We start from the raw sequence: 14550 nt of genomic DNA, 5'->3' as shown, positions 1-14550 counted from the left end.
AGGCGGTGAGTGGCAGGGCCCTCCCTCACTGGGCTGTGCCTCACCCAACTGACTCTACTCCCTCCCCTTTCTCTCCCTTCCCAGTAGCATGGGCCTGATTTACCAGGATTTTCTTAGGAAAGAAAGGCTGAGTACTGGATAAACATTGGGATAGTGTACTGGTTAAGACCAAGGCCTCTGGAAACAAGCAGACCTGGTTTGAATCTAGCCCCACGACGTCCTAGCCACAAGATCTCAGCAACATCACCTGGCCACCCTCTGCCTCAGTTTCCATGCCTGTAAAACGGGAATAATGGCAGTAGACTAACTTGGGTTTCCTGTGAATATTAGATCAGGTAATACATGTAAAATCCTCAGAACGCCTTGCACATGATAGATGTTTAGCCCCTACTCGCTGTCACTCTTTAGTACAGGAACAGTTACCATCTCTCAAATTCCAGCACTGTGCTAAGAACTGGACTTCGAAAGAATCATGCCACGAGTATATACTGAACATAAATCACGGTGCAGACCCTCCACGAGGCACACGGGTACCTGCCCCCGTCACCACTTCTCCTGTGGAGCTCATGTCCTTGCAGAGGAGACAGAGTAAGGGCTGCGATGGAGCAGAGCAGTGGGGGAGGTAGGGGAAGCCGCCTGCCCACGGTTACACGCAGAGAGGCGTGGGATTCACAGCGCGTTTCTCGCGGGTTCCACCCCCCGCCACCCGCCTGGCACTGAGTAGATGCTCAGTAAACGTCTGTCGAATGGACGCATGCCACTGGACCCGCACATCACCCTGGGAGGCACCTGCTGATACCCCCGGCGCGGGGCGAGGCGTGGAGGGTAACACCGCAGCCCGCCTCCCCCGGGAGAGGACCCGAGCCCCCGGGCGCCGCCCCACCCTCCGCTCACCACGTGGATTTAAAACCCACGCGGCCGCCGGGCTCCTGCCCCTCCTCCGCCATTGGGCGAGGCCGCCCGCACTTGTGTCCAATCGAATGACTGCTCCCGGAATCCGAACTTCGGATTGGCCCGTCCGCTGTGTCATTTCGGGCTGCTCGTGACGGCAGCCGGGCCTGGCGCCCCGCCTCCTCCGCGACTGGGCTCGGAGTTAAAGGAGCCGCAAGAGATAGACGCGCGAGTTGCTTCAGAGGCACTTTGAAGTAACCTTTAAAAAAAATTTTTTTAAATTAACCGTCGTTGTAGAAAATACAGCAAATAATATAGGAAGGAAGTAAACTTCATTTAATCCATTCCACAAAGCTAACCACTGTTAACATTTTGGCATAGATCGTTCCAGTCTTTTTTCTAATAACGTAATTCTATTTGTACAGAATTGGGATCAGTTCTGCAGCCTATTCTTAAATTTATTTTATAAAGGACTTTTCAGATTGCCATCAAATAATCTGGAAAATGTTTTTAACTAATGCATTTTCTTTGATTTTCTTCACCTTATTTAACCAATCCCCACCCCCCTTTTTTTCTTAATTTAGTTGCATTTTTGTTATTAAAAATGAAGATACAATCAATATTCTTGTCCTTTAATAACCAGGGGCTGAGGATACCCATACCTTAAGGGCCTAATTACACATTGCAAAATTGTTTTGCATTCATTCATTCAGTGGGTATGTTCTGTGTCGATTGATGCTAGGAGCTATGGATACAGCAAAGAACCAGACAGGTGTAGCTAATGCCCCTTTCAAAAATGCAGTGCCCCTCCATCCAGCTTGGGAGCCAGCTCCTGGACCCATGTTCCCAGGCTCCTATATGAGCACAGGGCTCCTTTTGCAGCGGGGAAGGGATCGTATCTCCAATGCTAGAAGAGGCCTGCAGGGGGAGGGCTGAGGGTGTTTTCTGGCCATCACTCCCACACCCACAAACCCACAAACGGGGCCCCATGTATGCCCCATTCCTTTGGATTCCAACAGTGCCTGTCTGGTGTTCTTGAGGCCCTGGGGACATCTGAGCATCTGTTCCCAGAACTAGACATTGAGAACATACAGGGCACAGTCTAGCTGGGGTGAAAGACGCTGAACAAAGCAACTAAAAAGTCATGAGAAATTTCATTGGGGGTAACTTCTCCAAAGGGAAGAAGGGGACTCTAGGGTTTGTTTATATTTTATATGAGACTGAGAGTTGCCAGAGCCCAGAGCATTCGGTAATAATACATTTTTTTCAAGAGCTTATTCCTGCCCATGCCTTATGCTGAATGCCAGCCAACACGTCTCCCATTCAATCTTGCCTATAGCCCTCTGAGTAAGTACCTTTGTGATCTCCATTTTAAAGATGGGGAAACTGAAGCCTGGGGTCAGTAATGAACTTTCCCAATCAAGATCAGGAAGTTAGAAGTGGTGGTGTGTACTCATTTGACCTCAGTTTTGGTCATGCAGAATTCAATGTTTGGGGAATAGGTCAATGACTAAGTGAGATCCCCAGAGGGCAAACTTTGTGAAGGCAGAGCCCAGCTTGTCTTGGTCACCATGTGCCCCCAGGGCCTGGTGCTCTGGCTCTATCATACAGAATAGCCTGTGTGAACCAGGCCCGTTGCTGGTGGCTGGCCCAGCCCCGAGCCAGGCAGACAGCCCTCCCTCACATCCAGCCCTTTTGCATCAGCACCCCCTCAAAACCAGCGGCAGAGCGAGGCAGCCCAGCCTGGCCCCGAATGCCTTTCATGCCACCGAGAATCACAGTTTTACATTATTAATCACTCCTGACAACAGTAGAATGTATCCCTTCATGAGAACAGAGACACAGAACATTTCTGCTCTGGTGTGTCTGGCCCGTGAAATCAGCTTGAACGATGCACAGTTCTTTCTGGAAGTGTTTCAGACAGGAGTTGAACATGTCTGAAGGAGTGGAACCTTCTTCTCTCAGCCTATGAGAGAAAGGTCTGCATATTAAGCTATTTACGGTAACCAAAGACGCTGCAGACCCCAGCCTAGAGGCAGAAACGGATCATGGCTCCCCCGTGCCTTTCACCAGCCTCATGACCTTGGCCTTGTCCTTGTCTGGGCCTCAGTTTACCCATCTGCCAGAAGACAGGATTTGGCTCTAATGTTTCCTTCTGTCCTTCACTTCTGCTTACCCTTCATCTCCCTGCCTTGGTCCCAAAGCCCTATCTTCTCCATAGAAACCAGTTCCCCGGCTGGAAATAAGAAACTGGGTAGGAGAAAAGAGATGTCTTCCCTGGTGGAAGGTGCATCTATGACCAGTTTCGCCAGCTTTCTTTGGCTTGCGGCTGGAGAGCTCAACCATGTGACATTTGTCCAGGAGCTAAGGTCCTGTATCAGCGAACACATCACAGAACCAACAGAACACACAGCATACGCATACCCCCACGGCATGAGTAGGCACCAGTGTCTACCCCACCCCTATATGCAACACACGCACACCCACAAACCCACAACACACACACACACACACACACACACTCCCCATGCATCTTTATGGTTAAGACTTCTGGCTCTGGTCTGGTACCAGGCAAATAGAGGCTCCTCTTCGTAGGCACTGGCCGAGGCTTCTGGCTTCCAGATACTTGGTTAGAAGCTTGTCATTAGACGGGCATCCAGGGGACTGAACACAAGAGGTGTGGGGTGGAAAGCGTGAGTGAGTTGGGAAGAGAGAATTGTCAGCACATAGCAAAGGCAGCCCGAGTGTGACTTGTATGTTATTATGTGTGCGTACCAGTCATTTACGCCAGAGGTTTGCCAAGTGCCCGCTGCATGCCAGACCCCGAGCATATGCCCACCAGCAGTGTATCCGGTGACAAGCCCACTGACCCGCCTCTCTAGGGTTGCCAATCAAGTGGAGATAGACCGTGAACATGCCAACATACGTGTCGGCTGTCGCTGGTCCCAGTGCTGAGGCCTTGACACTCACGCCACCCCTCGCTGTGAAATACTGTTTCCAGCCCCGCTTACGGGTGGAGATGCAGGTGCAGCAAGGTGAAACCACCTGCCAAGGTCACCGCTGTGGGATTCTGGCAGCAGGTGCCTCTCTGAGTTTGGTCTTCACCTCCTCCCCTCCCAGCCCACTTCTGGGCTCCCCTGCAGAAGTCAGCTTCTCTTCATCTTCCGAGGTGAGACAGAGCCGGCGGAGCCTCCAGGAAGCCCAGGGAAGGGTGCTGCTCAAGCCCAGTGGTGAAGGTCAAGTGGACCGGGGCAGAGGTGGTAAGGATGGAGGAGGAGAGCAGAAAGCACCATTTGCTGAGGTCTGCCCATGGGCTCTGGGGCCCAAGTACCTGCATTCACATCCTGCCCTGCCTCACTTGTGGGTCCCTGAGCCTCAGTGTCCCCATCTGTCAAAAGGGCATAATATTAGCTTGGACCTCATAGGGCTGTTGTAGGGATCCAATGAATTCACTGTAGACCCCGATGCGTATTTGTGGAATGCTTAAATGGGTGAATGTGACGTGTCTAGAACAGGGCCTGGTACACGAGGCAGTGTCTAAAAAACATTACCATTATTAGTGTTTGGAAGCAAAACAGGACCCCCCAAAATGGAAAAACAGGAAGTCCAAAGATGCTAAACCGGGAATGTTGGCAGGCCGATTAATCCACACATCGGATCTGGGGACAAATGGACCCAGCTGGAGCTTCCAAAGGTGGTCAGTCGAGAGGAGAGGTTGTTAAACCACCCCACGGCTGCTGAAAGCTGCATCTGAAGAGGGGGTGAGGGGCAGGGCTGGACCTGGGGAAGCTGAGATCTGCCGTGTCCCCACCGCCCACGGCCGGCTGGGGCGGGGCCTTTGTTGACTCAGCGGGACACTTTCCACAATGCCCAGAGGACATAGTCAGGACGCGGCCAGCCACCCTTGGCCCAGCCAAAACCCACGCTGGCTTCCCTGGGCTCCCAGCTGGCTGCCAAGGCAGGCCCAGCACCCGAGCAGCTACAGGATACGCAGGGCCCCTCATTCAAAAATTAGTTATTATTAAGAATTTCAAGGTGGTGACAGTAGTGGATTCACCCAAGCTTGGGCCCCTTTTGAGGGACGACCCCTGGCACCTGCATGGGTCACACACTTGTGAAGTTGGCCTTGTACCCAAACCCAGCCAGCAGGGATGTGTCATTAGGAGCCAGGCCTTCTTACTGGCATGGACAGGATCTTTTCTCTCTAAAGATCCCCCCGTGGTAGATCCAACCCATGCTCGCTCGGGGCAGACAGCAGCACTGTACTGTCTGGAAACCCTGAAAGGCCTGTCCTGATGGTCACCTGAGGACATACACCCATTTCACAATCTTATGCCCTATAACCAGGTTGGGAAATACGTCCCGAACCCCAGACTTCCTGGGACCGTGAAGATCCTTTTGCTCTTCCCCACCCCCGCCCAAGGGTTTTCCTTGGGCACCTGCTGCTCCTGGCCTGGGACTCCCACCCCACTGTCCCCCCTGCCCAGAGAGGCCACTTCTTGGGCTCCAGCTTCATCCAGACCACGTCCCTTGGTAATGTTTCCAGCTCTGTACTCGGCACTTCTCTGAGACCATCACCTGGACTTACATGTTTCCACATTTGTTGTCTGTTTCCCCTGCAAGCACAGGAGCCCCAGGGGGGAAGGGGCTTGTACCTGGCTCTAGGTAGATGCCCAGGATATAGGAATTGAACAAAATGCCACCTTCTCAGGGTGGGCTTCCCTGATCACCAAGCTGGCCTCTAGCACATCAGGACCATATCTGAAGTTACTTAGTTTAACTATGGGTTTGCATGTGAGTCTCTAGGCTCTCCTGCTCCCTATCCCATGTGACCACCCCCCTCATGTCACATGAGGATGGGGATTTTGTTTTGTTTGTTGCGCTGTGTCCAGGACCTACCTAGAACAGAGCCTGGCACTGAATAGGTACACAATGTTTGCTGCATGAATGAAGGAAATTTCTTTCCCTGACTTATGGCCTCCCTCCCATGGACTCAAACTGGTCCAGCAGAGGTGGCCCAGCCTTCAGCACCCACACTCCCAGTAGGGTGAGTGCTCCCACACCACACCACTCACACCTTGGCCCTGCCGCGTGACCCTGGACAGAATCAGTGAGCTATGAACTCTTCTTCCTGTGCCTGGCCTGACCGTGCGCTCTGTCTTCCTCCTCACTGAATTCCCCACACCACAGTGCCTGGTACACAGAGGCCACTCAGATTCAGCAAATAAAAATGCAGGACATACAGTTAAATGTGAATTTCAGATAAGCAACACATAAATTTTTAGTACAAGTATATCCCAAATATTGCACGGGATACACTTATACTAAAAATTATTTGCGATTTATCTGAAATTCACATTTATCTGGCGGCCCCAGGCACACACAAAGCCTCCCGTGAGTGTGGGTTCTCAAGCGTATGTTTCTCCCAAAGCAATTCTGTCCTTTCCTACTACCCACCTTAGCCGAGGATGCTGTCATGGGGTGACGCCTTCCCAGTTGCCAGTCCTCTCGTCGAAAAACAGGAAAATAAAATGACGATAGCTCCCCCCTCCCCTGGTTGCCATGAGGATTCCATGACAGAACCACTAACACATATTCAGCCTCCTTCACACTTTCACGGCACGGACTCCTTCATTCCTCACTATCACCCCAGCCAAGGACACCATCAGGGATGCCATTCTGCAGAGGAGGTAATTGAGGTGGGACAGATGAAGGGACTTGCCAAGGTCATGTGTCCCACCCATCTTTAGAGATGCCGTTGCGACCGCCACGCCCGACACCCCACTTTAGGCCTCCGGGCAGAACCAGCTTTGGAACCAGGGCACTTGCCACGAACCAGTCGTAGGTGCCACCATGAGAACAGGGACGCCATACTGCAGGCGCTCAGTAAATGTGGCCAGCGCTCTTGTCCCAGGTCGATCAACCAGAGGTCAATGCTGTGGCTAAGGTGCTTTTTGTTTGTTTGTTTTTAATCCGTTGAATTCACTGGTTATTTTTGCCTGCTGGTGCTTCAGCCTTGATTGAGTAAATGCTGCTTCATTTCCAAGGCAATCAAAGTGCGGCATTTTCCACTGCCAGACAGCCAGAGCCTCTGCGAGAGATTTAGAGGACAGGGGTTGTTCCCGGAGTCCTGAATTCCCAGCACAGAGGGCTGGAGCTCCTGAGAGTTTGTTGAGTGAGGGAAAGAAGGGGCTAGCTGAAAGGAGGGGCTACGATGGTGGTCTTCTTTGGCCCAGGAAATGAGTGGGATCCACGGTCATCCCCAGGCCCAGCCTACATTGTTACGGTCCCCCAAGCAAGAATCAGCATCCCCCCCCCCCCCCCCCCCCCCCCGCCCCGGGCTTTTCCTCCAAGCTGCAGAGGCCAAATGGCAGCAAGACCTCCCCCATTGGGGACCTGCAGGTGAAATCTGTCCCTTCTCAAGCTAGGGGTTGAGACTGTCCTGGCGGCTCAGGCCCTGAGCGCTTCCCACCTCCTAGTCCCTGGGGTTGGGCACAGCTCTGAGAGTGAGCCTCCCTTCCCAAACAAATGATTGTCAGTACCTTTGAACCTCCCTCTGTGTTGGGCAACCCCCAAAGCTCCTCCATAAGCCCGGAATACCCAATCACCCCTGAGCTGAAGTCCTCCACAAAAAGATCTCTGCCTGCCCTCTTAAGAGAGCAAGAGGCATCGCTGTGACCAGCGGCCTGGAGAGATCACACCCACTTCCTGGGCTGGCTTTCTCTGGATTCTGCCAGTCTCTGGTCTGGTTACCCTTTCTTAAAAGGAAATAATTTTCAAACACCCCTCCCCCCTCTCCCCCAATACAGAAGGGATCTCTGCTCCTTACTAAACTCCAGTAATTGCCAGGGTATGTGGATATTTAAAGGAGAAAACTATGTGAGGGTGCAGATACCCCTGGGGACCTGCCTTGTGTGAGAACCAGGCTCCTCCATTGCATGGCCCTAAGCAACCAACTCCTCAGGCCAGTTCCCAAGTCTTTAAAATGGGGATAACAATATTCCTGCCTCTGGGAGTAGGACTCAGGCTGCGTTAATATTTGGTAAGTTTCTGGCCCAAGGTAGGCACTCCACAAGTACATGTAAAATACACAGAGATTTAGGCAAGAGTCTCGGAGGGGACACGCCAAATTGTTGAGAGTTTGGAGGTGTGTCAGGGAGAGGACCTCTGACGTAATATTTTCATTTCTTTTTAAACCAGGAGAATGTGTTCTTCTAGCACTTGTGTAATTAAAACTTAATGAAATAAAAGTATACCCCCGCACTCCCCCCCCCCCCCGCTTTTGAACTCCGGAGGCGCGTCCCCCCAGCCGGCGGCCTTTCGGGCAGCAGACAATGGGAGTGGATTCGCCCCGGGCCCCGCCGGCTGGGACGTTACACAAGTCCCCGACATGTATTTACATGACAAGGGCTCCCGGGAGTTTCTCGGAGCGGTCCGGGGCGTGTCTATGCGAATTCCAGTCTGACCTAGTCGACCTCCTCGGGGTCGGGTTAAAGTGCGCAGGGGGCGCAGGGGATTAGAGGCCTCGTGGGGCTGCAGACCTGGAGGCGGAGAGTTTCCTGCGAAATCAGGTAATGGGTGATCTGGAGGACTTCCCCCATCTTCTCCAATTCCCTGTACCCAGAGTCCAGGGACCTCCTTTGGGAGGGGACAGGCTTCCCCTAAACCGGGGTCAAGGACTCCGGGGTCCCAGAACGCACCCGCAACTCGCGGGGGTGAGTGTGGGAACAAGTCACGCCTCCCCGGACCCGCGTGTTCAGGCCAGGGGTTCCAAACTGATCCCAGTAGGGGCGGGGACGCTGTACCCTTCCTCCGCCCCGCTGGTCCCGGGTCTACGCGGTCCGCCTAGCTCTGGCCCTTTAAGAGCCCGCCCCCTTTCCTGTCACCCCGCCCCGCGGCCCGGGAAGGGGGTGCGGGGGAACCTCGGCGGGGATTGGCGCAGCGCGCGCCCCCTCCCCGGCCCCCGCGCGGTGGGAACCGGCAGCCCCGTCTAGCGCTGACGTCAGACCGTCTGCCTGCCTCCGACCGCGGTCTCGGAGCGAAACCCGATCTCCTTGGACTTGAATGAGGAGGAGGCGGCGGCGGAGGCGCTCGGCTGCGGGAAGCCAGCAGCAGAGGCTCAGCCCCGGCGGCAGCGCGCGCCCCGGCTGCCAGCCCATTTCCCGGACGCCACCCGCGGGCACTGTCGACGCCCCCGGGGCTGCCGAGGGGCGGCCGGGGGGCGCAGGGGAGCGCGGCCCCGCGCACTGAGTGCCGCGGCGCCCCGGGAACTTGGCGGCGCCCCGAGCCCGGCGAGCCGGGGTGCGCCTTCCCCGCCGCGCGCCTCCTGCATGCGGGGCCCGAGCGCCGGGCGCCGGCCGGAACCCCCCCCGGCCGCCCCCGTGCCCCCTGCGCCCCGCGCCGAGCCGCCGCGCCGTCCATGCACCGCTTGATGGGGGTCAACAGCACCGTCGCCCTCGCCGCCGGGCAGCCCAATGTCTCCTGCACGTGCAACTGCAAACGCTCTTTGTTCCAGAGCATGGAGATCAGTGAGTGACCCCGCGCCCCCCTCCCCTGAGGCCCCGTCCGGCTCGGACCCCGAGTCCGGGCGCAGCTGCGGGCGGGGGCCCCGGCCGTGCGCGCCCCCTCGGGCCGTGCGCCCTGCGCCCCGGGCGCGCCCTCCTGGCTCGCGGCAGCTGGCGGCCGGCCCGGCTTTGTCCCTCGGCGCGGCGAGCCTGGCACGGCCCCCGCTGCCCGCGCCCCGCCCGCTGGGACTCGGACCCCGGGCCGAGCTGCGCGGAGGGCGGCGGGGCGCCCGGCGCGGGAGGGCTGGGCGGTCGGATCCGTGAAGTTTCCATTTTATTTCCCTAAGGGGCAGTCTCGATGGAGCAATTAGGCCGGCTCTTTATCAACTTTGGCTGGGGGAAGGGGGGTGGCGGGCGTGTGAGACACTGTCTGGCCTGCGGGGTGTCTGGGGCCCGGGGTGTGTGTCTGGAGTGTGCGTGGCGCTTATGTGTCGGTCTGTGTGAGTGGGTTTCCTTGCGTATGTGGAGTGTGCGTGTCTGTGTGTGTCTGGCTGGCTCTGGCGCGTCTCCGTGTCTGTGTCTGTGTGTCTGGGTCGCAGTCTGTCCCGGGAATCTGTAGTCTTCCTGCGTCTCTGCCTGTGTCCGGGTCTGGGTGCGTCTTTTGAGTGTGTGCATCGCTCTGGGGGCTTGGGGGCCATTTGTGTCCGGGTGTCTGAATCCAGGGCTCAGCGCTGGTGGGTCTGGCCGAAGGTGGATCCGGAGTGTGTGTCTCATTGTGTGAGTGTCTGTGTCCCCGACGCACCTATAAATAGCCTCTGTCTGGACAGCTTGGCTCAGCCTGGCTGGGACCGTGGTTACAAATGAGTCAAAGTTTGGGGCTGTCTGCGTTTGGGACTGCCTTGCCCTGAAAGGAGGAGGTAGACCGAGGGTGGGGAGGGGGTGTTGGAAGCTTGGCACCAACTCGCCCTATACATCCAGAAGTTGAGACAAATAAGCCTCTGCTTCCGCCATGCATAGCCCACTCAGGTGGAGGTTGGGTTGGGTGGAGTGCCTTCTAACCTGGACCCCTTCCCCCAGCCCATCCTTTTGGGGACCTCTTGCCTCTCAGGGCTTCAGTTTCCCTACCCTCACCTCTAAGCCCCCCGAGGCAAGGGAGCACACAGCCCTCCCCTGCAAGGGCCAGCCTGCTTCCAGCTGGGACCAGGAGTCAGAGGCGGCCACCACTGAGCAGGGCAGTCACTGGGTGACTCATAAGCCAGTTTCCGCAGGCGGCTGCCACAGTTGGTGGCCCCTGAGCTTGTACAGTGAGGCGTAAGAGGTAAAAATAACCCATGACCGGTCCTCCTGGGGCAGCCTGGCCTGCTTTGGTGGTGGGCCCTTCCATCCATGAGTGCTCCATGGATGGAGCCCTCCAGTCCCAGAATTGAAAGCCTGGTTCCCCCCACCCCCACCCCCCGAGTGCCCCTCGCCAGGCCAGCAAGGTGCGAGGAGAACCTACCCAGAGCCAGCGTTTGCGGAACTGAGTCGCATTAAACCAGATTGCTTCCCAAAGGCCCTTTGTGAACTCAGGAGGCTAATGAAATGCACGAGGATATTATTAAAATATGTTCGCACATGTTTGGAGAGGGCCTCGCCAGTGCTAAATGGATTGCTCTTTCAGCACCCTCGGTGCCTCATTTTCCCCCTTTGGTAAAGCTGCCGTAGGGGACTCCCCACCCCAGGGATCCACGCTGTTGTGTAGAACTTGACCATTATGAGGACTGGGCATGGGCATTTTTGCTCTTGGCCTTCCTTTTTGTACAGAACTTTAAAAAAAATTCATCCTTATTCCTGTCCCTTCTTGGGCTCTTCAGCCCTGATGATGTTTTGGCTGACACCAAGGTGCTGTTAAATCCGTTGCCTTCAACCTGTGTGCTTGCCTGGGTCGGGCATGTGAGCAGGACCCTGGAGGTTAGTGCCTGGAACCCTGGCCTGCTCCAGCTGGCCCCAGGGTGGAACATGAGTCACTGTGCGCGGTGTATTTTTTACACACGGCCCCCTACTTACTGGAAGAAAGCCCAGGGCAGGAAGGGAAATGATCTTTAAAATGCAGGTATAATGTAACAGTTTGTTGCAAGTGCTAATCAGATTTCCCCGAAAGGGTCTGGTGAGGAAGCCTGAAGGCCTGGAGTTTCTTTGTACAAAAAGATGGGGAGGAAAATTTGAAGTGCGGAAGGAAGGCCACATTTCACGTGATAGGAGTTCACAGAACATCAAAGATGGATTTGGAGCTGGGCTGCGGGGCAATGTCCCGGTGGCCCTTGGTAGGTTCCTTAAGCTGCCTTAGTTTCCTCCTCTGAAAAATGAGACCCTGACGGTTGAGATAAAAAATTCTACCAGCCTTCAAGATGGGGCCTCTGCCCTCCAAAGTCTGGCTGGAGGCCCCAGTGCAGAAGTGGCTCCCCTCCCCTTGAACAGCACTGGGTCCCTGGTGTGTCGCTCAGTTGCCCCAAATCTAGAGCTGGGTGGAGCCTTGGCCAGCTCAGGTTTTAGAGATGAGGGAAGGTGGCAATGGAAAGCTTTGCCCCCTGGTCCTGAACGCACACTGGACCCAGACCCAAGGTTATTTCTCGGGAAGCGCACACTCTGTCTCTTGAATTTGGAACTTGAGACGCACAGGAGGTCCATCCTGAACTTGGGGGCTGGAGGAAATCAGCAGCATCCCCCCCACCCCACCCCCGTTGCACTTGGGAGGGTGGGAACCGGTCTGTCTCCAAGGAAGCCAGATACAAGATACTGCGAGCGCACTCCGGGGGCCCCAGTTTTCTCTGAGAGTCAAGGGGTGAGGGATGCTCTCTGATGGGAGTTCACCGTTCCCAAGATACCCCACAGAAAAATATGCTGTTCTTTAAAAAAGCCAGGGGTCCTGGGGTTAAAAACAGCTGACTCCAGTGACAGCCCACCAGAGCTGACAGGAGGGAGTTGGCCAGGCGACTTTTCAGGAAAGGGTTCCTTCTGGCATGCGTGTTTCTTGGCATTCTTGTTGACCTCTTTATAGGTCTGTCTCTCTTAGAAACTAGCCCCTGCCTGTAATCAGTTATTTCTCCAGGGGGCCGGAGGGTGGAAGGGAGTTGCCGGGAGCTGAACCTCAGTCTCCTTCAGAGATCAGCCCCAGTGAAGGCCCGTTGTCACGCTCAGACAGAGTTGGCGCCTGCCTGTCATTCCCTTGGCCTTTATTGAGCGCCTCTTGTGTACCACGCAGGAAGGATGGGGGCTCCGTCTTGAGGAGCTTCCCGGTTTTCACCTTGGGATTTACATTTATTAGGAGGAGAGACTCTGGCACTGAGCAAGCTTAGTTATTTCAGGATTTGGTTTAAACTATGGCCGTTTAGCTCAAGCTATTTCCCCCATGGGCCCTCTGAGCAGGGACTTTTAACCCACATGTTTTCTGACTGACTGGGTTTTAGGTTGAGGTGCAAATCCTAGACTGGATCTCAGGTCAGGCCGTTGGCCACAGCTCCCCAGGAGGTCTGGGGTAAGCCAGCCACACCCCCCAGCATGGCCCAGGGTCAGGGCCGAACTTAGTGTTTGTCAAGGCAGAGAATAAGTAATTGCTCCCGCGTGCACGCACACAGTCTGCACTTGACGTTGTGCAAACCGGTGCACTCTCCCTTGCAAGGAGAAGGAAACGGAGCGGTGTGCGCAGCTGCCCCGGAGCCGAGGTCCGTTGGGGAGGGTCGAGGTGGCCACAGCTTTTAACAGGACAGCAAGGTGCGCATGCCCCACAGCAGCCCCGCACCTGCCAGCTCAGGTGCGCCCAGCACCCACCCGCACCGCGTCCCGGCCCGGGGTGCGTCCTCGTTCCTGGTTTGCGCAGTGGTTAACATGTAAAACCGTGTTGTAGAGGAGCTTACGAGTGGTAGGGCCCAAGCTGGAGGGGCCACGTGGCTTTTCCTCTTTGGGTTTTTATCATCCAGAGACCAAGTTTGCAGGGGACTCGCGGTCTGGGGTCCTGCCCAAAGAGAAGTAACTCTTCCAAGTGCACGTCGGGAGGCCGTGCTGCCGCCGGCCAGGGGCGCTTGCATGGCGCGCGGGCTGAGGAGGCGGTCAAAGCCCAGGGCCTGCTTTGTGCTTCTATAAGGTATCGTGTGTCCACATGCATGCACGTGTGTGTGTGTGCATGCCAGTGCACAGTTAGGGGTACTCGTGGAGGCCCTGTGTGCAGGCGTGCCCGCCCCTCTTTGTGCGCCCGGGAGCGAGGAGGATGGCACCGTGCTGTGCCCCGGGCTCCCCGCGGCCAAGGAAGCGTGGCTCGGGGTGGGTGGGCTACAGAGACCTGGGGCTGTGAGTCCTCCCTGAGGGGACAGCCGCCACGTGGGCCCTGTGTGGCCAGACCTCTCGTTTCAGGGACCCGGGCGGCTGGATTTTGATGTAAAACTCTTGGCTTTTAAGTATTGGCAGTTCTTTTTCTTCTATTGCTCTGAGGGCCCCACGACACCTGCCCACAGACCTGATCTCTCAGTGGGTTGCAGTGGGTCAAGCGTGGGACTGGGGGCCAGGGAGATGGAAGCTCAGCCCGGCTCCAGAACTTACCGGTTGTCCTGTGGTCCAAGTGGAAAGTGGGGTAACAGGAGTTCCTGCGTGCTGGGGGGCTGTGCCTCTTCAGAAGTTATTCTTGTGGAGTGTGGCCTGCTGTCTGCGCAGCTCTGTGTTCATGGGGCTTGGTGGTGACAGTGGGGGAGGACTGGTCTCAACTGTCCGCTCTGTCCTGTTCCCTGGCGGTCACTGCCAGATGAGGAGGCTGGCACCAGAAAAAGGTTTCCCCGTCCTGGGGCTGGGGTGCTGGCAGTGGCGGGGATGTTGGAATAAACAGGCCCCTGTGGGGACCGTGACCTTGAAGGTGGAGGGGCTTGAATATTTACCTTGTCCCTGCCAGGCCCACCGCAGAGCTGGCAGGAAGCCCCACAAGGTCTGTCAGGGACCCCCTTGGGTTCCCGCAGCCGACTGCCAGCTTCGGAAGCCGGGGGCTAGGTGGGCCTGGGAGGCACAAAACTTCGGCCGTGAAGTAAGTAGCACCCTGACATCCAGACACCCCACTAGGTCCCATGCCGAAGAAGACCCAGAGCACGAAGCCCAGAAATGAGTGATGGTCTGAGGCTCCCATTTTTTGAAAACT

General features: G+C 56.1%; 1 protein-coding gene across 2 annotated transcripts in view; it reads left to right on the top strand.

The window, feature by feature from the left end:
* Positions 1-8804: 8804 nt before the first annotated feature.
* The window catches only part of PMEPA1 (prostate transmembrane protein, androgen induced 1), a 53577-nt gene continuing 47831 nt past the window's right edge, over positions 8805-14550 (top strand). Inside the window, exon 1 of one of the 2 annotated variants that reach the window (XM_064573392.1) lies at positions 8805-9419. In XM_064573392.1, coding sequence (XP_064429462.1) covers positions 9311-9419 — 109 coding nt within the window. In that variant the 5' untranslated portion in view covers positions 8805-9310. The remainder of the gene's footprint in view (positions 9420-14550) is intronic. The other variant, XM_064573391.1, reaches the window with a different exon arrangement.

Source organism: Mirounga angustirostris, unplaced genomic scaffold, assembly GCF_029215605.1.
Source record: "Mirounga angustirostris isolate CCGP_5_RB_7025 unplaced genomic scaffold, mMirAng1.0.hap1 SCAF_10, whole genome shotgun sequence".
Classification (NCBI taxonomy): Eukaryota; Metazoa; Chordata; class Mammalia; order Carnivora; family Phocidae; genus Mirounga; species Mirounga angustirostris.
Note: the sequence above shows the minus strand (reverse complement) of the source record. Positions and strands in the feature narration are given on the sequence as shown.